This window comes from Galeopterus variegatus, unplaced genomic scaffold (genome assembly GCF_000696425.1).
Source record: "Galeopterus variegatus unplaced genomic scaffold, G_variegatus-3.0.2 Scaffold1964, whole genome shotgun sequence".
Lineage (NCBI taxonomy): Eukaryota > Metazoa > Chordata > Mammalia > Dermoptera > Cynocephalidae > Galeopterus > Galeopterus variegatus.
The window spans coordinates 239,051-261,001 of NW_007728075.1; the positions used below are offsets into that span (position 1 = coordinate 239,051).

Genomic DNA, 21,951 nt, shown 5'->3' on the forward strand with positions numbered 1-21,951 from the left:
AGCAGAAGTATCAATCAATCCCAGTGAAATAGAATGAGGTGAGATGTATTACATTTACTGGGTTGCAGAGTGGCAGAGATACACATATGGTTACATGTAGGCAAAGCAGTCCCCAGGACTCCTTTTCCTGCCATTGCCACATAGACTGTTGGGACCCTCTAGAGGACAGCCTTAGTTGGGAATCTGTAGCCAGGGCTTTGATGGCAGGGGAGACACTTGGACAGAACTCCCTGACACAGTGGTTCCACCTCTGTGTTTGGTGGCTCTATTTGGTAGTTTCTGGATAGCTCAGGCACCACTGCCAGTGACATGGGTACTAGGTGTCACTTATTGGGCAGTTTGGGCAAGTGCTGTGGATGCCCCTCCCAGTGAGGAGGGTGCCTGATACTGCTAGGAAGGCTGGATGTCGTGTATTTGGTTGACACCAGTAGCAGGTATGGGAACATAAAGGGAGATACGTGGGATGGAATTTGTGCATGTTGGCCAAGAAGAGGGTGGGATGTACAGGAACAAAGGTGCAGCGGGCAGCGTGTGGATGTGTGACTGGAGCCAACAGTGGCCTTTTAGTGCACTAAACAGGTTTCCCCTTCTGGTTGACAAGGAAATTATAGCTTTATAAAGTGAAATGCTTGGTCCGAGATTACAAATGAAAGGATGAATTCTCTCAAACCGACAGAAACACGTGAAGTGATAGGATATGCATGGTGTGGGAGTTGGGCCCTGGACCTGGGTTCAGTGTTCAGTGTCCTGCTGTGTAGTATCTGAGTCTGTGTCTTCAGACCCCTGCCCCTCCTCCCTCAATGCTGTGGGGCCTCCTGTGAGGGGCGATGTTAGAAAAAAGTATATGTAGAAGCTCTTAAGGACAAAGAAAAAAAACATTTTACTAAAAGAGGAAGGTGTTCTTTTTATTTGCATATAGAGACTTTATAGTCTAACATTTTCTGATCAATGTAGCAAATTTAGATACCTGGGAAGATTTAGAAAGTTTAAAAGTTTAAAAAGTTTAAAGTTGAATTTAGTTTTATATGGAGAGTTAAGTGTTAGACATGTTTCATTAGCTCAAAAGCAAGGTTTTTTTAAGCCTAAACTTTTTTTCTTAAAAACGGGGCCTTTTGGGGCTTTTAAGTTGGTTGGCAGCCTTCTCAGTGTCTACAGTGTACACTGCATGCAGCCCTGTTACAGCACAGCGGCCCAGGCCATTGTGGCCTGCTTTCACTTCCTTTTTTTTTAAAAATTTTGTTTTTTTAATTTAAATTTTTAAAAAAACATTTATTATTATACAATGTAAACATTTTTTGTGGCCCTTTACCAATTTTACTTCCATTTTGATGGACTGCTTTGGGCAGTTCTACACAGGTGTGCTTAGGGGGCCAGGGGAAAGCTTCCTTTGGTTCTGCCAAGAATTACAGGACAAAGTACTTGCTCTTTTGGCTCAAAGCCAACCTTTCCCATTTTTTTTCAGGTACTATTTTGAAGCGCTGGAAGAAGAATTGGTTTGACCTGTGGTCAGATGGTCACCTGATCTATTATGATGACCAAACTCGGCAGAGTGTGGAGGATAAGGTCCACATGCCAGTGGACTGCATCAACATCCGCACTGGGCACGAATGTCGGGGTGAGCTGGCTTGCGCTGGCTAACTGTTGTCATTTGCGCTTCCACGTTTTTTGTGAGAGCTGGATCCTCTTCCTTACCTGTTCTGCTTTCACTAACAGACTGAAAAAGGGCCACATCTGGGAGGGCTTCCAGGGCCCAATCTGGGAGGTGCTTGTATCGTGAACCATATGGTTGGGGCAAATCAGTTTTCTCATCTGAGTTAGACTCACCAGCCCATGTCCCTTCTTCTCTTGTGGAGAAGGGACAAGAGTGCTGGGACCCTCAAGAAGGACTGGGCTTCCCTAGACCGTATTGATTTTGTAACTCAGAAACTGGCATCTGTTTGATGGCAACTCCCAGTCAGTTTCTTAAAATCTGTGATGTTTTGATTTCCTGGAGTTATGTTTACTTTATTTTATTTTATTTATTTATTTTTAGCTAAACTAATTTTAATCAAAATCTTGAAAACACTTGAAATTTTAATCCTAAGCATAAGGTTTGTACACACATCTCCATTCTGGGGAAGAACTCCTACCAAAAATTAGCATCATTTTCAAAGCTGCAATATTCTTAGTTGTTACTTTTTTTTTTTTTTTTGTCTTTTTTCGTGTCCGGCAACAGATCGCAACCCTCAGTGTCAAGTGCTGTGGATGCCCCTCCCAGTGAGGAGGGTGCCTGATACTGCTAGGAAGGCTGGATGTCGTGTATTTGGTTGACACCAGTAGCAGGTATGGGAACATAAAGGGAGATACGTGGGATGGAATTTGTGCATGTTGGCCAAGAAGAGGGTGGGATGTACAGGAACAAAGGTGCAGCGGGCAGCGTGTGGATGTGTGACTGGAGCCAACAGTGGCCTTTTAGTGCACTAAACAGGTTTCCCCTTCTGGTTGACAAGGAAATTATAGCTTTATAAATTAGTTGTTACTTTAACATATTCTTTTCAGCTGATCATATAATTTAGAAAATGTGTAAGTGGCAGAGCTTTTACAAGGTTATTTCTTAGATAGCGTTGAGTAATCTTGGTGACTTTTGCACTTGCCATTCCCTCTGCCTGTAATATTCTTCCCCCATATCCTCATATGGCTGGCTCCTTGTCACTCATATTTGAATGTTACTTTCTCAAGGAGTCTTCCTTGACTTCTCTCCCTATCGTTAAACCTGCTCATCCTTCTGTTACATTACCCTGGTTTTATTTATTTTTATTTTTGTTATTTAAAATTTTTTTATTTTTAATTTATCAATATATGATGTAGTTGATTTTTGTGTCCCTTTCCTAATTCCTGCTTTTCCCCCTCCCTCTTCCCCTCCCCCCATCAACATCATATCTGTTCATTTATCTTAACAAGTTCAAGTAATTATTGTGATTGTTGTGTCTTTTTTTTTTCTGCTCTCTCTCCCCATTTATTTGTTTGTATATTTACTTATTTATTTTTATTAGCTCCCACAAATAATTGAGAACAAGTGGTATTTCCCTTTCTGTGCCTGGCTTATTTCACTTAGTATAATTTTCTCTAAGTCCATGTTGTTGTAAATGATAGTATTTCATTCTTTTTTACAGCAGAGTGCTATTCCATTGTGTAGATATACCACATTTTCCTCACCTGATGATGGGCATTTAGGTTGGTTCCAACTTTTGTCTGTTGTAAATAGAGCTGCAATAAACATGGAAGTACAGGTATCCCTTCAACGTGATCATTTCCATCCCTTTAGGTATATACTCAGCAGTGGAATAGCTGGGTCATATGGTAGATCTGTCTATAGTTGTTTGAGGAACCTCTATACCATTTTCCATAAAGATTGCACCATTTTGCAGTCCCACCAACAGTGTAGGAGGGTTCCTTTTTCTAAGCATTCTCACCAGCATTTGTCATTCTCAGTCTTTTGGATATTAGCCATCCTAACTGGAGTGAGATGGTATCTCAGAGTGGTTTTGATTTGCATTTCCCAAATGCTGAGTGATGTTGAGAATTTTTTCATGTGTCTGTTGGCCATTTATATATCTTCCTTTGAGAAATGCCTATTCATCTCCTTTGCCCATTTTTAGTTGGGTTACTTGTTTTTTTGCTATAAAGTTGTTTGAGTTCCTTGTATATTCTGGATATTAATCCTTTGTCAGATGTATGTTTTGAAAATATTTTCTCCCACTCTGTTCATTGTCTTTATATTTATTTTAAGGGAATAGATTTTGTGGAAGTCATCTTGGCAGCTGGTCATGCCAGTCAGCCTAGTTGTTTCTTTTCTGCCTTCTTGATCAGGCCAAGAGTTCTTTCTTAGATGTAGCACTTGATTTATCACCTAGTCCTTTGCTTATCTGAGCTGTTAGGTCTTAGAATGTGTAAGAAGAAATCCTTAAAAAGAAACTATAAAAATATTCCTTTATTCTGCTTTTTTTCATAGATATTCAACCTCCAGACGGGAAGTCAAAAGACTGTATGCTGCAGATTGTGTGCCGAGATGGGAAAATTATCAGTCTTTGTGCAGAAAGTACAGATGATTGTTTGTAAGTTTTGGTTTCTTATGCATTTAATTTAAAAAGTATTTTCTGTTTTAATTTCCAATTATCAGGAAGGAGAAAGAAGGGGAGTGGTGTTTTCCTTCAGGCAGCAGAATGAGAAACTCAGCGGATGTGTGAGAAATGTAATGGGCTTTTCCTGATTCTAGTTTCTGCCTGTCTCCAGGACGGCCCCGGGCAGGATCTCATTATGCTGAAAATGGCAGAAAGTAGCAGCAGTCACTTTGTGCTCTTTTTCATTATTACATTCACACTGGGTAGTGGGCATAGTTGAATGGTTTCTTAAATTTTGTTCTTTTTATGTAAATGTCTTTTAAAAGCACCGACATATGGTATTATGCAGCTTTCCCCTTTTTCCCTCCTGCCTGCCATCTCTGAAGAAGGGTTGGGGAACTGCAAGAGGATAACCCAGCTTTATTAGTCCGCAGCCTGATGGATTGATGTTGGATCAGTCTTGAGAACACCGACTGAATGAAATCTGGGGAGAAGAATGGGTTTTTCTGTCTACTTTGAACCGATTCAGTGGTATAACTCTGGATGATGAGAGAATTCACTAACAGAGATTACTGAAATAGTCATACATTCGTGACATTTTCACAAAATCCTGCAGACCATTTTGTCAGTGTCTGTTCTTGCATTCACATCCATGCTCACCCTCAGTATAAATATTTATTCTATACCAAACTCTAGGGTTTATTTTAAATCCCAGATGTAGCTTGTTTTTTACACTCTTGATTTATATCAGTGAATTTTAAATGCCAAATTCTGGAAGAGATGTATCTTTCCTAAAGAATGATGGAGAAATGACCACATGTCAAGCTAGCTTGCTACTTTTATAAACTGGAACTCTATTGCTATTATTTAATAATTTAAGCTAACATATATTGAGCTCTTTGCTCTAGGCACTGAGCTAACTGCTTTACAGCTCACTGTGTCTTACAAGGTAGGTACTGTTGTTCCTATTGTTATAAGAAATTGATACATAGAAAGGTTAAGTAACTTCTGTATCAGTTTTTTAATGATCCTTTAATAAACTACTGCAAGCTTAGAGGCTTCAAAATTACAAATTTACTGTTACATTTCTGGAAGTCAGAAGTTCAACCCAAGTTTCACTGGTCATAGAGTAATTGCAAGGCCATGTTCCTTCTGGAGGCTCTATGAGAGAATCTGTTTCCTTGCCTTATCTAGCTTCTAGAGGCCTATTGCATTCCTTGACTCATGGCCCCTTCCTCCATCCTCAAAGCCAGCAACAGTGGGCTGAATCTTCTCATGCTGCCATCTCTCTGGTTCTGTGCAGCCAGGAAACGTTAATATGCGTTTAAAACGACTTGGGATTAGTTTGGGCCCACCTGAATATTCCAAGATAATCTCCTCACTTCAAGGTCCTTAACCTTAATTTCAGTTGCAGAATCTCTTTTTCCATGTAAAACAACATATTCATAAGTTCCAGGGATTGGGTCGTGGACATCTTTGGGGGGCATTGTTCTGCCTACCACACTTACTGAGCCTTTAGAGCTTGTGGACTGGATTCAGAATTTGAACCTTTGTCTCCAGAGCCCCTTGTCCTTAACTACTTTGCTCTGGGCTTTGTCATGTGAGTGAAATGTTCCTTTAAGAAACAGTGGAAAAAATACCTGAAACTGGAATCTCAGAGTATTTTAACCAAATACTCTAAGGTTTTCTTGCAGAGGAGGGAGAGAGGTTAACGTATGCTGAAGGACTGGCCTTGTTTGGCCTGGAAGAGTGGGCGGGTCAGTTCTTAACCAAGATGGGAAAATAGAGCTTTATATAAATGTCTAATTTTAAGGGCACAAATTAGGAAGTACAGAAATGGAGGATAGTGCTTTTTAAACTGGAAAAGTAAAACAGAACAGAAAATATTCCTCATGAAAAGAAGCAGCAGCAACAGAAAAGATAAAGCACAAAGGAAAAGATTAGACAGCAATTAACCAATGATATTTGTGATCTCAATAAATATGAGTTGGTTAAATTCCCTTTAAGAGATTGGGCAGAAAACATGAAGTCCAGCTATATATTCTGTTAACAGGAAACGCATGTGGAATAAAATGACACTGAAAGGTAAAAAAGGTAAAAAAGGAAAGAGTAGGGGACTGTTAGGGTCCTAGGGCTGCCTTAACAAAGTACCACAAACTGGGTGACTAAAACAGCAGAGATGTATCCCTCACAGTGCTGGAGGCTAAAAGTCTGAAATCACATGTCAGCTAGGCCGTGTTCCTTCTGAGACTCTAGGTAGAATCCTCCCTTGCCTCTTCCTAACATCTGGTGGCTGCTGGTGACCCTTTGTGTGCCTTGGCTTGTAGCTACATCACTCCAGTCTCTGTCTCTGTTGTCACATGGCATTCTTCCATTGTGTCTGTGTCCAAATATTCTTTTCCTTATAAAGGACACCAATCGTATTGGATTAAGGATCCACCGTAATTCAGTATGACCTTATCTTAATTTGATTCCCTCTGCAAAGATCTGTATCCAAATAAGATCACATTTATAGGTACTAGAGATTGGGATTTTAACGTATCTTTTTGGGGGACACAACTTAACCCATAATAGAGACCTCTAAGTAAAGATGTTGAAACGAATCAGGTTATCTTCCCAAACTACCTACTGAAATGAAGGGAAAAACATTTCAACAGCAACAGCCAAATAAAGAAATTCAACTTCAAGCACAAAGTATAAATAGCCAAAGAAAGAAATAGATGATTCTGCTGAGATGTATCACTGATCTTAACCCCACCTTAAATCCTAGAAGCAGTAACAAGATGAGTTAGAAATATGCAAGTATGCAGCTTCAGGATGGCTAGAAAATAACTTTACATTTATATAAATAATGTTATCTTGCCCCATAAACAAGGTTCAAAATATCAAATAACCAAGAAAAAAGATGGAACTCAGAGAAATGCATGCCAAGAAAAAAACTGTGTGTTTTTAAAATTTTTCTACAGTCCATGTGGTTTTAGGTCCTAACATGGCTTTAGTCCTGCTCACTCTAACAATGGAGTGGGGTGGAGTTACCAATTGATACCAGATTAGGCAGGAAGGGTGTCAAGGAGAAATAACTCATTCCATATCAGAGCAAATAGAAGTTTTAGATATCATTTCCCATGTTAAACAGGAACAGGGTGTAAAGAGATGGCTTGGCAACTATGCAAATATACTGTAAAGGTAAAGTAAGGAAAATGCAAGCTTCAGAAAAACCTCCTAGTCTGGAGGAAAATAAAACCCAAAGACTAGAAACGGAGTTTCCAAGAACGCTTTCCTGGCCACCTCACTTACAACTGTGACCCCCTTTCCGCATTCACTAAATGTGCACACGCACCATGTACCAACTGTTCATTTGTCTTGTTCCTCATCTCCTTTCATTAGAACTTAAGCTGCGTGAGGGCAGGAGTTCATGTCTCTTTGGTGCCCTTTTGTGTCTCTATAGCCTAGAAGGCCTGTTACTGTCACGGGTTTACTATTCATGTTATCTATTGTAAATGGCCTTCCCTAGATTTGACGCCTAACTGAAAAATGAGTCACTGGCATGAAAGGAAAACTGGAGATATTCACAGTGAAAGCAGGGGGAAAAGATGAAAGGATTTAGAGAAAAGATCAGAGCTATGTTAAAAAGAGTAAAAGAGTTCAGAAAGATAATTGATGTCTGGAAAGTACAGAACCCAAAAAGAGGTATCTAGAAATTAAATGCAAGGGAAATTCTCTGAAATAATAGAACTGAATTTGCAGACCAAAGGACATACTGGACTGTCCCACATGAAACAATAAAAAGGCCATATAAGATACATCCAATGTGATACCCTTTAGCAAAATGAATGACAGTGGTGAACTGCATGTAAAATCTGTTGGGGACTTTTGCAACTTAACTGCATTTGTTAGAAAACCAGAACATTTGAAAATAAATGAGCTAATCTTTCAACTCAGAGAGATAGTAAAATGAGAGTAAAACAAAATAAATTGATAAAGGTGAGAGTTAGAGGGATGGAGTCAGTAAGAAAAGTGAGAAGATGAGGGAGCGAATGCATGAGAGACTACTTTTTGCCTGTCAGTTTAGAAAACTTGTGAGATTTAATATGCAGATAACTAGTTTTTGTGTATAGTAGGAAGTTGGAAGGTGTAGAGATTGTTACAATTTTTTTTGCAGGGCCGTTTGGCAGTACCACTGAAATGAATGACATTTATACCCTTTGACCTAGTAGCAGTTTTGCTCTTTGGAGTTTGTCCTATAGAAACGTTTACGTAAGAGTGCAAGGGTACTAAGGATAATAATAGCAGCATTCTTTTTAATGGCAAAAAAATGCTGACAATGTAAATCTACTCTTATCATGGAACATTATATAGCCATTAAAAAAAGTAGATCTGGGCCGGCCCGCTGGCGCACTGGAGAGTGCGCCGTTTGGGAGCGTGGTAGCGCTCCTGCCGAGGGTTCAGATCCCATGTGGAGACCGGTTCCCGCTCACTGGTTGAGCGTGGTGCGGGCGCAACATCGAGGGTTGCCATCCCCTTGCCGGTCACGAAAAAGACAAAAAAAAAAGTAGATCTGGGCCGGCCCGCTGGCGCACTGGAGAGTGCGCCGTTTGGGAGCGTGGTAGCGCTCCTGCCGAGGGTTCAGATCCCATGTGGAGACCGGTTCCCGCTCACTGGTTGAGCGTGGTGCGGGCGCAACATCGAGGGTTGCCATCCCCTTGCCGGTCACGAAAAAGACAAAAAAAAAAGTAGATCTGTGTTTATAACATGAACTGACAAAGCAAGTGCAGTACATTTCACATTTATTAGAAGTAAAGCAAAAACTATAATATAGGTTATGTTTTAAACATTGTATATCTACTATAGTTGTATTTTTAAAAAATACGTATTCCTACTGATGTCTCGATTGAGTTCAGCCAGGGGGTCTTGAGGCAAGGCCCAAAGACCTGTTCTTTAAACAAGCCTTTTTGCGAATTTTGGTGCTAAACCAGGTTTGAGAATCACTGATTTTCTTTTTCTTCTTCCAGAGCCTGGAAATTTACACTCCAGGATTCCAGGACAAACACAGTAAGTTGCTAATGGCAATCACCTGTAATGTTCTTACATGGTCTTGTGTAACAAATTGGAGAATAGGAGGTTGGGAAAGGGAAATGAGGAAAGTGTGGATTTCTTGGTCATCCTTCCATGAATGGGCAAAGCTGGGCAGGGTACCTTTCGCTTGACAGTGAGCCAGCTGGGTTTTGCAAAATGTTTTGCCAGGAGGAGCCCTCCTCACACAGGCATGCTTGTTCTAGTGTTTTCTGGAAAGCTTTACAATACTTTGAATTCTGCTGTGGCTTCCAGTGAAAGCTCAAAAAGAACCACAGGGTCTTTTTTATGCATAGGATCTCAGCCTTGTCAAACAAACATTTCTGGCACTGGTGCTGTTTCTGACTTTGGGAGGTCACTGACAGTAAATCCTATTTGTAGAGCCTAGTAACACCTCCTTCGTGTCTGTCAGGGCATCAAGGTGTTACTTTTGAAGCCCATACTTCATATACTTCAGATGGAAGTTTATTTTTTCTTTTATTTCTGTACAAAGAAAAGAAAAAAAAGTAGATCACACTTACAGAAGAACTTGTGTATGTGGGAAAAGAAAATAAAAAGACTTAATATCCAAATGTCAATATTTTCTACTCTTGTTAGCCCAAGACTGTTCTTCCTCTTAAGCTCACTCTACAGCTCCAGTTACCTTTTCTTCCATGAAAATTCTCTTTTTGGGGTAAAATAGTATTAATGATCCAAATAGGGGCAGGATCCCAAGATGAATCTTTGTATGGATTTTTTTTTAAAGAGCTAACATGTTTTTCTCTTTTTACTGGGGAGTAATTTAATGAAGTTTTTTTTTTAATGTACAAAACAGACTGTAGAACATCTCTGATTGCTACATTTCAGATTGTAGGGTTTTTATTTGTGAGCAAGAGGATTGTTGAGAGTTGTATAACATCTTTTAAAAGGCTTTGGGTGACAGTGGAACCTCTGTGGGCCTTCCTGAGCTGGGAGAGTCCTACTCCTTCTGGGGACTGAGCAAAGACCAGCTTGTTCCTGGATACAGAGGTCACCAGAGCGGGGCTGGGAGCTCCCACTGGACCAGCGAGAGTTTTTCCTACTTCTTAGAGAGCTGTAATTTTTGTCCTTTAACCTTTTATTTGCTACATAAAAGGCACATATGCACAGCATCATTGAGCACATAGGTGTATGGCAACTCCCTTGCTTTTATCCTCTCTCCTGTGTCTTGCAGGCTTACGTGGGCTCAGCAGTTGTGTCTGATGAGACAGCCGTGGTTTCCTCGCCCCCTCCCTACACAGCTTATGCTGCACCGACCCCTGAGGTAGGGAGCGAACCTGAGCAGAAGAGCATCTGCATGGGGGCGGCTGGGGGTTTCTCCAGTGCTGTCTTGTGTGTGTGTTTTTTAACCTTGAGCCAGTATCAGAGAAATGAGAAATGTACTCTAAACCTTATCTTCTTTAAGCAGATTGTTCTTTATCACCTTTTGCTTTCATGATACAAAACAACTACTTTATATTTTTATTCATGTTCAGCACATTTTATTTTTACTACATAGTCTTAAAAGTGAATCATGCTTTTGTTTTGTTCTGATTGGGTAATTTCTACTCTTTATATTCATTCAGTTTTTATATTCATGTTCACTGATCGTTTTCTTTGTCATCTCCATTTTGTTGTTGAGCCCATTCATTGAGTTATTTATATTAGATATTGTATTTTTTAGTTCTAAAATTTTCATGTGGTTATTTATATCTTGATATATAATTTATTTATTTATTTTGGTGGCTGGCTGATAATAGGGATCCTATGCTGGACTGTGGTGTTATCAGCACCGTGCTCTAACCAACTGAGCCAACAGGCCTGCCCCCAGAATTTGAATACATATCTTTATACATTCATCCCTTGATATCCATAGAGGATCAGTTCTAGGACCTGCCACAGATGCCAAAATCCACAGATACTCAAGTCCCTGATATAAAATATTGTAGTATTTGCCTATAACCTATGTATATCCTCTAGTATATTTTAAATCATCTCTAGATTACTTATAATACCTAAAGCAGTGTAAATGCTATGTAAGTAGTTATTTATACTGTATTGTGTAGGGAATAATGACAAGAAACAAATCTGTACACATTCAGTATAGAAGCACTTTTAAAAATAAAATATTTTTGATCCAGTTTGATCGAATCCACGGATGCAGAACTCATGGATATGGAGGTCGGGCTGTGTATTCTTTACTGAGATTTTCTGTTTTTGTGGAGACTTTGTTTTTCATTTATTTCAAATGTGTTTATAATTGCTTGTTGAAATATTTTTATGATAGCTGCTTTAAATCCTTTCCAGATAATTCTGACATCTTTGTTATCTTGGTGTTGCTGTCTTTTGTTGTCTTTTGTCATTCAGTTTGAGATCTTCCTAGTTCTTGGTATAATGAATGGATTTTGATCAAACTCTGGGCATTTTAAGTAGTATAGGACTTTAAATCTTATTTAAATCCTGTGTTTTAGCAGACTTCCTCCTGGGGGTGCTGATTCATTACTGCCCAGTGTGGGTTTAAGTCCAGGCTCTTCCACAGGACTTTAGTTGACACCCAGGGAACTGGGTTCCTTGTCACTGTGGGGAGGATTGGGAATTTAGGTTCTTACTGGTCTTTGTTGAGACCACTCTGTCTGGGAAGGGGAAGGGCTTCTCCTTACTGCTCCCTGCACAGCCTCTGCTGGTACCATGGTTGTCACTGAGTGGTCCTGAAAGTTCACTCTCCACCAGGCCTCTGTTGATCCCATCCCAGTGGGAGGGGAGGGGCAACGTATTTCTGCTGGGCAAGGAAGGGGTTGTGGCTTCCCATGTGGTTTCCATTGACACTGTGGGGTGGGTTGGGGTGTCCTGTTTTCATCCAGTAGGGATGGAATTCCTAGCTCCCTACTCAGCCTTCTCTGACAGTACTCTGAGGGGAACATGGAATGCTTTGTTTCAGCCTGCTGAGCATGGAAGTTCAGGCTCTCCACACTTGGCCTTTGCTGGTGGGAGTAGAGGTGGGGCTGCAGGGTTTTCTGTGGTGTTTTCCTAGAATAGAGAGGTTATTGTGTAAAATGTTCTCTCTTGCTAGGTTGCCCCTTTAATTCTTAGGGGCAAGAGAAAGCAGGTTTTCCTTGGGACCTTTTTTGTCTGCATTTACAATTGGCATTTCTAGGTTGCCAGCTTCTCCATTATCCAATCTGGGATGTGAGGCAAAAAGAAAACCCAGGGGATTCACTGAGTGTCCTCCCTCGGGTCCTGGGGTTCCTAGTCAGTCTGCTGCCTTCTCTCCACCATTCAGAGTTTCCTTGTGTTTGTTTTATATATAATGTACAGGGATTTTAGTTGTACAGTGCTTAGTGTGAGGGATAGGGGAAAGAATGTCTGCTTCATCTTCCAGAAGCAGAAGTCCTGTCTCCTGCTTTTGTAAGATAAAAAGTTTAGATTTACACACACGTTTGCCTGACCACAGCTCCCTGTTCTTCCCTGTATCAGAACACTTGTCACATAACAGCAGTACAGTAGTCTCCCCTTATCTGCAGGGGATACATTCCAGGACCCCCAGTAGATGCCTGAAACTATAGATAGTACTGAACCCTTTATACACTGTTTTTTCCTATACATGCATACCTATGATAAAGTTTAATTTTAAAATAGGTGCAGTAAGAGATTAACAACAATAACTAGTAATAAAATAGAACAGTTATAACAATATACTGTAACAAAAGTTATGGGAGTGTGGTCTCTCTCTCAAATTATCTTGTTGTACTGTACTCATTTATTTTCGGACCGCAATTGATGGCAGGTATCTGAAACCATAACTGAAACTGCAGAAGGTGAAATCAGGTAAGGGGGACTACTGTAACTGTAATTGTCTGTAAATGAGTCTGTTCCCCTCTCACCAGTGAGCTCATAAGAAGGCTGGCCTATTATCTCAGTGTTTCTCAGCACACGGTACTCATTCACTTGGTCAGTGGAGGTGGGTCCACTGCCTGTTCCTGGGAATGACCTTTCATAGGTGTGTGTGGCCAGAAGACCACTAGTCACCTGCCCAGGTACCAGACCTCAGGTACTCCGTCCTCCATATTCTTCCTGGAATTGCCAAAATTGAGCTGGGGAGGGTTCTGCTTCTAGAGTGGCTTTACCTGGAGAACACTGATTTTGGATGAATTTCATTATCATTTAACCCATCCTGATCATTTTACAGGTGAACAAAAACAAGGCCCAGAGTAGTTAGGTAGGTGATTTATGAAGGTCAAGTTAATGGTGCAGCTGAGTTGAAATCCAAATCTCTTTCAAATCCAGTTCTCTTTTTTTGTTGTAGTTTTCCACCTTCTTCATTCTTCAGCCTGAAACTAGACTCCCAGTTATAGGATTAATAATCTTAAAAGGCAGAACCACAGTATCTTATACTTATTTTTTGTTTTTTTAAAATTGACTCTTAAATTTTATTGACTGCCATCTGGAGACCCAATTTTAATGGATTACTAAGGATTTCAAAATTGTGTTTCTAATGAGCTTATTTCTTTTCAGCAGGCATATGGCTATGGTCCATACAGTGGTGCATACCCGCCAGGAACTCAAGTTGTATATGCTGCGAATGGGCAGGCGTATGCTGTGCCCTACCAGTACCCATATGCAGGTAACTTATGCCAGCCTCCCATTTCTTATTTCTCCTCATTTAATAGGTAAGACCAAGGAGGCTTGTAAGATTTTTTATTTCTCAGTTTAAAGTTAAGTGAGCTATGTTTTCTGTTTATGGAGCACAAATCACTTAGCTACTATGCTTTTTTTATTTTTTAAATAAGCCTTTTGTATTTTCACATTGCTCTACAGTGCTAGAATAGGCTTGATTTTTAGAACTTCACTCTTATGTACAAATTAGTTACCAACAAAAGAATTTGTACTTATTGGGATTCACTTATATTAAGAAGCAATCAAAGTAAGAAGCCCTTTGTAAGGGATGAGAAGTAACCTTTCACCTGTGTTTTCCTACCAGTAACATCCTTGGAAAGTTGTCACTGCTGAGGTAATGTTCTATTGTGGAATGAAATTGAAGCCTGGAAGGGGTTTGTATTTATTCTGAGATATGGATGTGCTCTTTCCATTCTTGGCCTCACATGAACAAATTGTAGGTGAAGGTAACTGAGCCTGTGTCGGTAGCATCAAGCCTGGGTAAGGGGGTCTGCAGGGTGGAGATGTGGGAAAATGCTGGCTGCTGTGTGGAGCTGCATAAGGCTGCATGGGGCTGGAGTCAACGTGAGGTGAGGAGGGCAGAGCCTGCAGCTGATGGCCTGCAGACCAAGGCCACCATGAAGTCTGCAGGGGCAGGTCTCAGTGGGCATGTCACATTGGTGTGCCAGGAGAATGTGCTGGGGATTAGACTGGAACTAGAGCCCAGAGCTTAGGATATGAGGAAAATGGAGGTCTGTAGGAAACTGACTTGTCCATGGGCTGTGAGCAAAGTAGCTCATTGTCTTAGCACAAAAGCAGTGGGAGGAGGAACTCTTCCCAGAAAGGGTGGGTGGGCACTGATAGTAGTGTCCGGAGAAGCCAAGGAAGCCCAAGGCCACACTCTTAGATGGGAGTCCTTGTAGTTACTGATGGTTACTTTGTCTTCTGATGCATTTAGCACTTAATATGAGAGCTGCTTTCTTGAATAGAAATATAGAAAGCTCATTATACTCCTCCATTCCTGGAATCGGATGTGAATTCACCCAACTAGCATGGACTTTGGAGGATGTTGCCCTGCTTGATATTTTTCACATCAAATTGAAAACCAATAAAGTAATAATAATTTGTTATGAAAGATTAAATATTTGTCCATCATCCTGTGACCCTGGCACAATTAGTTTTAATTACTTTTCCCATATAATATAAATATTTCATTTTTGTAATTGTACATTGCCTTTTGTATTTATTCTGATTTTTAAATTTCAAAATAATGTATTGACCAGAGTGCTACTTAACATTCACAAATGTTTTGTTGATTGCATGTTATCATATTGGGTGATACATTGTTAGTTAAACCTTGCGGTATTGGCTGTTTTCTTTTCCTTTTTCTTTTTCTTTTCTTTGAATATTTTTAATCATTTTCTTTTTTATTCTTATTGAATGTGTCTTAGAATACATTTCTGTATATTAAATTAACATGTGAAAAAGCACAGACATTTAAAAGTTTTCGAACATACAAAAATAGGGGTGATAGTATAATGAGTTCTTATGTGTCCATCACTAGTTTCCACAGTTACTGCATCATGGCTGATCATCTTTCATCTCTCCCTCCACCTTCTCTCCCTACCTCTGGATTATTTTGAGAGAAATCCCTGACTTTATATTGTTTTATCTGTTAATATTACAGTTAGACTTGATACCATTTTACCAAGTTGATTCCCAGAACAGTTTACCCATTTATAATACCACTAGCAGTTAATGATATACTGGTTTCTCTGTAGCCCCATAAAGATTGCCAGTTGTTAATGCTTGAAAAGTTTGATTACTTCAGTAGGTCTACAGTGCAATCATCAAGTTGCTTTAGTTTACATTTTTAGGATGACTGGCAATTTATAATTGTACTAAGTATATTTCCGCTTGTGTGAATTATTTTCCTTTGCCTGTTTGTCTGCAGGCATGATGGTGGTGATGGGTTTTTAAGTCCTAGCCTTGTCATGTGAGAGCCAGCCTCTTATTCAGTCCCCCATCCACAGAATGGGGCAATCACAGCTGTTTCTTACTATAAAAGAGCAGAAGTATTGCAGAAATGGTTGTAAAGGAAATTTTTAGGGATTAGATTCCATCTTTGCCCTAGACTCTCATAAGAAAAGAAATCACACTCTTGTGGGCAATGCCTCTGAATACTTTCTTCACAAGGGGCCGAGTCAGTAGGCATTGTGACCAGCCAGGAGACACACAGACTGTGGGAGGGCTAAGTGGGTTTGTGGTTGTTCCACCGCAGTGTTATGCTGACAACCAGCTGGGTGTTCATCAGCCTTTCTAGGACACCGTAGTGCTTTGCCAGCTCCGTGCTATCCTGCCTTCCAGGGTCTCACTGCCTATACCTCTCACTGCTTATAGCTAGTCCGTAGGGACCCTCCTAGTCACACACAGTTGGTTAAAGGCCTTGTGTTTAGTGTGATTGGGATCAGTGGTCAGTCAACCAAATGAGAAAGTAGAGTACTGTATACATATGATAAGTGTCGTGCTTTAATTTATCTACATAACTGGACATCTGTACAGCTGCCTTTTGATGTAGGTTGAGGTCTTTGTTTTGAGTTGGCTTCTTTGGTGGAGTATTCTGTTTCTGTCTTGTAGAGACTGTGCTCATCACTGCACTGCAGCTTCCTGGGCAAGTCCAAGAGCAGACGTCTTCTAGATTTTGTGATCATAGACCTCCGTTCCCCTCTCATAGTTTTCTCGGTTTCCTCATTTGGTAGTAATTAATAAAAGTGACCTGCCTTTAGTTAGTCTTTCCTAAAGTGTCGAACATAGTTGTTGTAGAAATAGTATCTACCTTTTTCTCATTCACATTTGACCATTTAAGTAATACTCAGTTAAATTAGGTAATTATAGTACCTAATAATACTTGGAAACGTCTTCAGCTGACTTGGTTTGGACTTAGCTCACTGGTAGGAGCAGAGATAAGCAGGAGCTGCGAGAGAGTGGCCTCCTGGTCCTGCAGTGAGGAGATCCCTCAGCATGACTTGTGAGGGATTTTCCAGTGGATCTTTTCATTAGGTCAGCTTACAAGTTCTACTGTATCACATTTTGTTAGTTGGGGTTGCATTTCTGAACATTTTTAAATTTCAAGGCTGTGAAAGTGAATGCCACAATTCACCAATTTTGAAATTTAAATGTTACATAAAAAAATCATTTGCTTCCAATGCTGTTCCCTGTGCTTCATCAGCCCTTAGATTAATAGTGGTCTCATTCCCTACTCTGTGGTTTTGATTTTTCTGTCTCCTGTCCTCCTCTGTTGTCATTAGTGGTTATGAGTGCGGACTGTAGTCAGAGTGCGTAGGTTTGCCTGCCCTAACTGCCCGTGCTCATCTGTAAGATGGGGATAATACTACTCGACTCCTAGGGTTGTTGTGGGGATTAAGTGAGTCAGTGCATGTAAATGCTTGTGATGCTGTAAGTGCTTAGACTGGAAGCATGTGGAAATGTTGGCCTTCACTATCACTGCTGGATTCACTTCTGTTCTCCATCTCCAGGTACATGTTACTAGTAGAGTAGTTTCTAGTTCTCCTAGGGTTGAACTGTTAAAGGAATAGGGGATCAAGGAGGAAAGTTTAACCTTATTAATACGTGAGCAGTTTGAAAGTCAGTTAGCTACTAGGCAATATAGCTGAAGAGAACAAACAGTACATAAACAATAAAGAGAGACAGAGTGAGAAAGAAACAGTCACAGTAATATGCTGAACTTTTAGAGAGAGAGAAAAGAGCCATGGTTACTAGAGGTGGAAAAGGGGAAGGGTGGGGCAGGGGGAGGGGGCTATTGAGGAACTGGTTAATGGACACAGAATGATTACATATTGTAATGCTGAATAAGCTAACTATCCTAATCTAACCATCACACATTGTGCACAATTATTGAAGATCAACGTTGTATCCCACATGTATGTATAATAAATTATCTTAAAAAAAAATTTAAAGTTTGCTTTTTTAGAAGTTTTCACCTCTACCATGAATATTTATTATTTTCCCCGTAAAGACAAGCTATTAAAAATGAAGAACAAGTAATATCAGCAGATTTAAGGTTTAATTTAAAAATTGGTTTGCATGAGTACTAAGAAGCTAATTCACTTTTAAATGGGCTTTTTTCTTTTTGGGCTTTCAGTGAGATTTCTTGGCTCTCCCATTGTCTGTAAGGTGTGTGTCTCCTGTGCTCCCCGCATTTATCTGTCATCCCCATAAGCGTGGTGTGGAGGGCTGAAGTGGACCTTAGAGGATGGAATCTGCAGCTTTATCAGGGTTTCACTCTTTGCAGCATTGGGGACTTAGGCCCTTGGCAAGCTGAGGATCTTGATTTTTTCTCGGTGGGCTTTTAGGGATGGAGGTGTCCTCCTCGGCAGGCCACGTGGAGGAGGGGCTGGGGTGCACTCACTGCAGCCACTCCTCTGCCACCTGTTCAGAGGAAGGCGGGATGCCAGTGTGACGGGAAAGGAGACATGGTGTTCCCAGTTGGTGGGCTGTCTTTCTGAGTGCATGTTGGACTTCACAAACTGCTCCTCAGAGGTCTGTTTTTTTCCCTTTTTTTTCAGGACTTTATGGACAGCAGCCTACCAACCAAGTCATCATTCGTGAGCGGTATCGAGACAATGACAGTGATCTGGCACTGGGCATGCTGGCTGGAGCGGCCACGGGCATGGCCTTAGGGTCTCTGTTCTGGGTCTTCTAGAGTCCTCGAGATCTTGATGTGCATAGCTTCTGGCAACCCTGTGTGCAATAATATGATTTGCAGGGCATTTCTGTTTGTGACAAATGTTTTTAATAATAGTTTTCGTAGTTCATTTGAAAGTAGTGATGTCATAATTGTAACTAATCCACATAAGTACTGTAGAGAAAGGTCTGAGCTGTGCTGTTTACTGAAACATGGACTCTGGGGGGCACTGGCATATTGCAAGAGCTTCCTGTGGAACTCTTGGAATACCTTATTTGGACATTTTCTTTTTAGAGTTGGGGTACTGCTTAAGGGATAATTTATTTTCGTATTATGCCAATACTCTAGTGATATATGAATGAGTGAGCAATTGTGGCAGGAATAACTGCAGCTTCCTTTTGGTCTAGCTTCAAACTTTGAAACCTCAGACCAGAACTGGCTGTGTGTTACCTTAGGAGTTGTGAGCTGGTAAGCTACCAGGTAGCTTCCCTGAGTCAGTGGTGTGGGAGCCCCACGATCCACCCTCTGGGGCTCTGCAGGCCGCCAGCAAGGCTGACTGCTCAGGATGACAGGGGATACCCCACCCTCACCCCCTTTTAAAAAGGATGCTTCAGGAATCTGCCTAACCCTAGAGCTTCTTATTCTTGTATTCTTGTTTGTTTGCTTTTGGCAGTGATACTTGGAAAAGAGCCCAAATTAGGAATTGATTTGAGCCTCAGAGTTTTAGGACATTATCCTTCAAAATATGAAGAAGGCAGAACAATAACAAAAAAGTGTGTGGAGTTAGATTTCCTTTACTTAGAGATGCTGCATCACTAGTGTCTGCTTTGGGTATTTTTATTGCCACGTAAGCCTATTAAAGCCTATTTTCTACTTGTCGAGGAAGTAATATTAAAGAATGGGGAGGAAAGTGGAAGGAGAACCACAGATAGAATGTTTCTATTTCAGGCCTTCTGGGGATTGCACTGTGCAGAGGATGCTCTTTTCTGTCCCTCTGAAGGCCTGCCCTATGCAGGAGTGGGGCATCGTGGCTGTCCACTGAGCCCTGGGATGGAAGGATCATGGCTGGGAGAGACTCAGGTTATAGATGGGAAATATGACCTAGGTACATGAGGGACCTGCTCAAGGTACCACTCAACCTGGACAGGACTCCAGGCTTGTTTTTCTTCCTGGTCCACATGTGGTAGAGAAGCCTAAAACATTTAATTTTGAGTTCCCAAATGTGGGAAAAACTACAGTCCTAGCTTTCTGTCAAATACTCATATTTCCAATATTCATGAAATATGTATTACAAATATTCATATTTCTGTTAATTTATGTTTTAAAGCTTCTAGTTATTCTGGGTTTTCTGTCTTGCATGCTTTAAACAGTATACTTTTACAAAGGCAATTTAGCATAGTGAAGTTCCTTGCTCCACACTCCATATGGTCCTTTTTTCCCTAAGTACACTCCGGTAGCACAGATCCTGTTTTTATTTTGCCTGGCCAGTTCCGTAGTTGCTCTCTTGTTTTACTGCTCAGCCAGCCCATTCCTGAAGCAGACTTAAATAGATCTACCTATGAAACCAGACGCCAAATGAACTTAGTGTTGGCCATAGGTCTGTCTTTCTAGCCAATCCTAGGGGACTTGCTGAATGTTTGTTTGCAGCTGAAAGGAGGTGTACTTCTCTGTCCTCTCTTTGGATAGATGTAGTATGTGACAACACTGGTGTTAAAGGTTTAAAATGTTGCTTGTAAGATTTTACATCCTGTGCAATAAGTATGGCTTTGTTCAGACAGTAATCTATTAAAGTTCTATGCTTTACTTACAAAATGTTAATAACAGTTTTTAATGGTTCAATGGAGTGTTAATTTTGAACTTGGAATTAGTGGGTAGGAATTATGGGAACCATAGAGTACTGAGTTACGCCATTGAAATGCTCTTTAAGTTCCCCTAGCTACTTCTGTCTGAAGGGGGAGAGGTGTGGACTGAAGCTTGGGCACCTCTGTGTGTGTGTCTCCCTCCCCAGTCCCTGTCCTCAGTGGGGCCAGCCTCAGTAGGCAGGCATAGTTGAGCCTGGAAATTCACTCCCACTAGTGACTTGATCCTGGTGTGAAATGCATACTGCAGATAAACATGGGCTTAGATATCTTATTTCCTTGGCACCAGCTCCCATAGACGCCAACCTTTTGACAGCCTCAGTTTCTCACTGATGTCCTTCACTTACAGTGCTATACTTTGGTGATCCCAAGTCAATAAGTATGTGTGTTGGAAGGAATTTCTTGTTCAGGTTTGAGTAAGCACTTTACTTCCATTTATATTTTTAAATGATGATCTGTACCTAGAAGAAGTTGGCTGTTGACATTGTACACATGCTGATCTAATTGTTCTTTTAGTTCTGTTCTTTACATTCCTTGAGTTAACTTTCAGGATCTTGGATTTTAAAGAGAAGAGGGAGACCTGTGATTAAAGTCTCAGATCATCATTCATGAAAAAGACCAGAACTTGTCTATTTGAGTCTGTCCAGGATCCAAGGTAGCCATCTGGATCATATGAAGTTCCTACAGTTGAGATATCGTGACCCACATGTATTTTCCACATCAATTTTTGATCCTGTGTAATCTTTCTTTTTCCTTCTCTAGTTGATGTAGACACAAGGCATGGAATGCAGTTCCATTTTTCTCCTAGAGTTGATCTGTTTTGTGATTGCTTACCTGTCTTTAGTATTCTTTTGCATCTGCAGAACCTGTTTTTCCCTGTATATGCAAATTGTATGTTTATAAGTGCAGATGTTAATACATTAAATGATCATTAACCTCAAAGCATGTTTCATTATGACTTCTGTTATATTCTAAAAATTATTTTGTAGTAACACATGGTCACCTTTTTTTGCTGTCACGGACAATAAGAATGTCATTTATTAAGGGCCTACTAAATGCTAGTACCTAGCAGACCTCCTGAAAGGGTCTTGGGCATCCTTGGGGGTTCCTGAATCATACCTTGAAAACTGATGAGGTATGTTTTCCTACACCTTATTTTTTCCACTTTACATATCTGGATATTTCCATATCAGCACGTAAAGAACTTCCTCTTTCCTTTTATTTGTCTTGTAATTTATCCAGTACCCATTTGACTTTTGCTATTGCTAACAATGCAGAATGAAGGATATACAAAAGTTAGTCCTCCAGTGTGGGGGCTCTTGAAGGTGGTGGGGACTAGTGGATGACTAGAGGTTCCCTGGTGCTAGCTCGAAAGCTCTCGAAAGGTGTTAGTCTGCACCTCCAGGATTACACCAAGACCTAGAAGTGGGAGTCAAATATTGCCCTATACACAGAGAATAACTGCTGTAATAAGCCACCCCAGATGATAGGAGCTGAATGCCGGAAAGCTTTATCTCTTGTTCAAATCGCAGTCCATTGTGAGTTCATTAGGGAGGCGAGACTT

The 21,951-nt window shown here is 40.6% G+C and overlaps 1 protein-coding gene across 2 annotated transcripts in view; it reads left to right on the plus strand.

The window, feature by feature from the left end:
• PLEKHB2 (pleckstrin homology domain containing, family B (evectins) member 2) overlaps positions 1-21,329 on the plus strand; it is a 35,066-nt gene extending 13,737 nt beyond the window's left edge. For both annotated transcript variants that reach the window (XM_008579836.1, XM_008579835.1), the window contains 6 exons: positions 1,463-1,615; positions 3,992-4,094; positions 9,113-9,152; positions 10,366-10,455; positions 13,683-13,791; positions 18,410-21,329. In XM_008579836.1, the coding sequence (XP_008578058.1) occupies positions 1,463-1,615; positions 3,992-4,094; positions 9,113-9,152; positions 10,366-10,455; positions 13,683-13,791; positions 18,410-18,546 (632 nt within the window). In that variant the 3' untranslated portion in view covers positions 18,547-21,329. The remainder of the gene's footprint in view (positions 1-1,462; positions 1,616-3,991; positions 4,095-9,112; positions 9,153-10,365; positions 10,456-13,682; positions 13,792-18,409) is intronic.
• Positions 21,330-21,951: the final 622 nt, after the last annotated feature.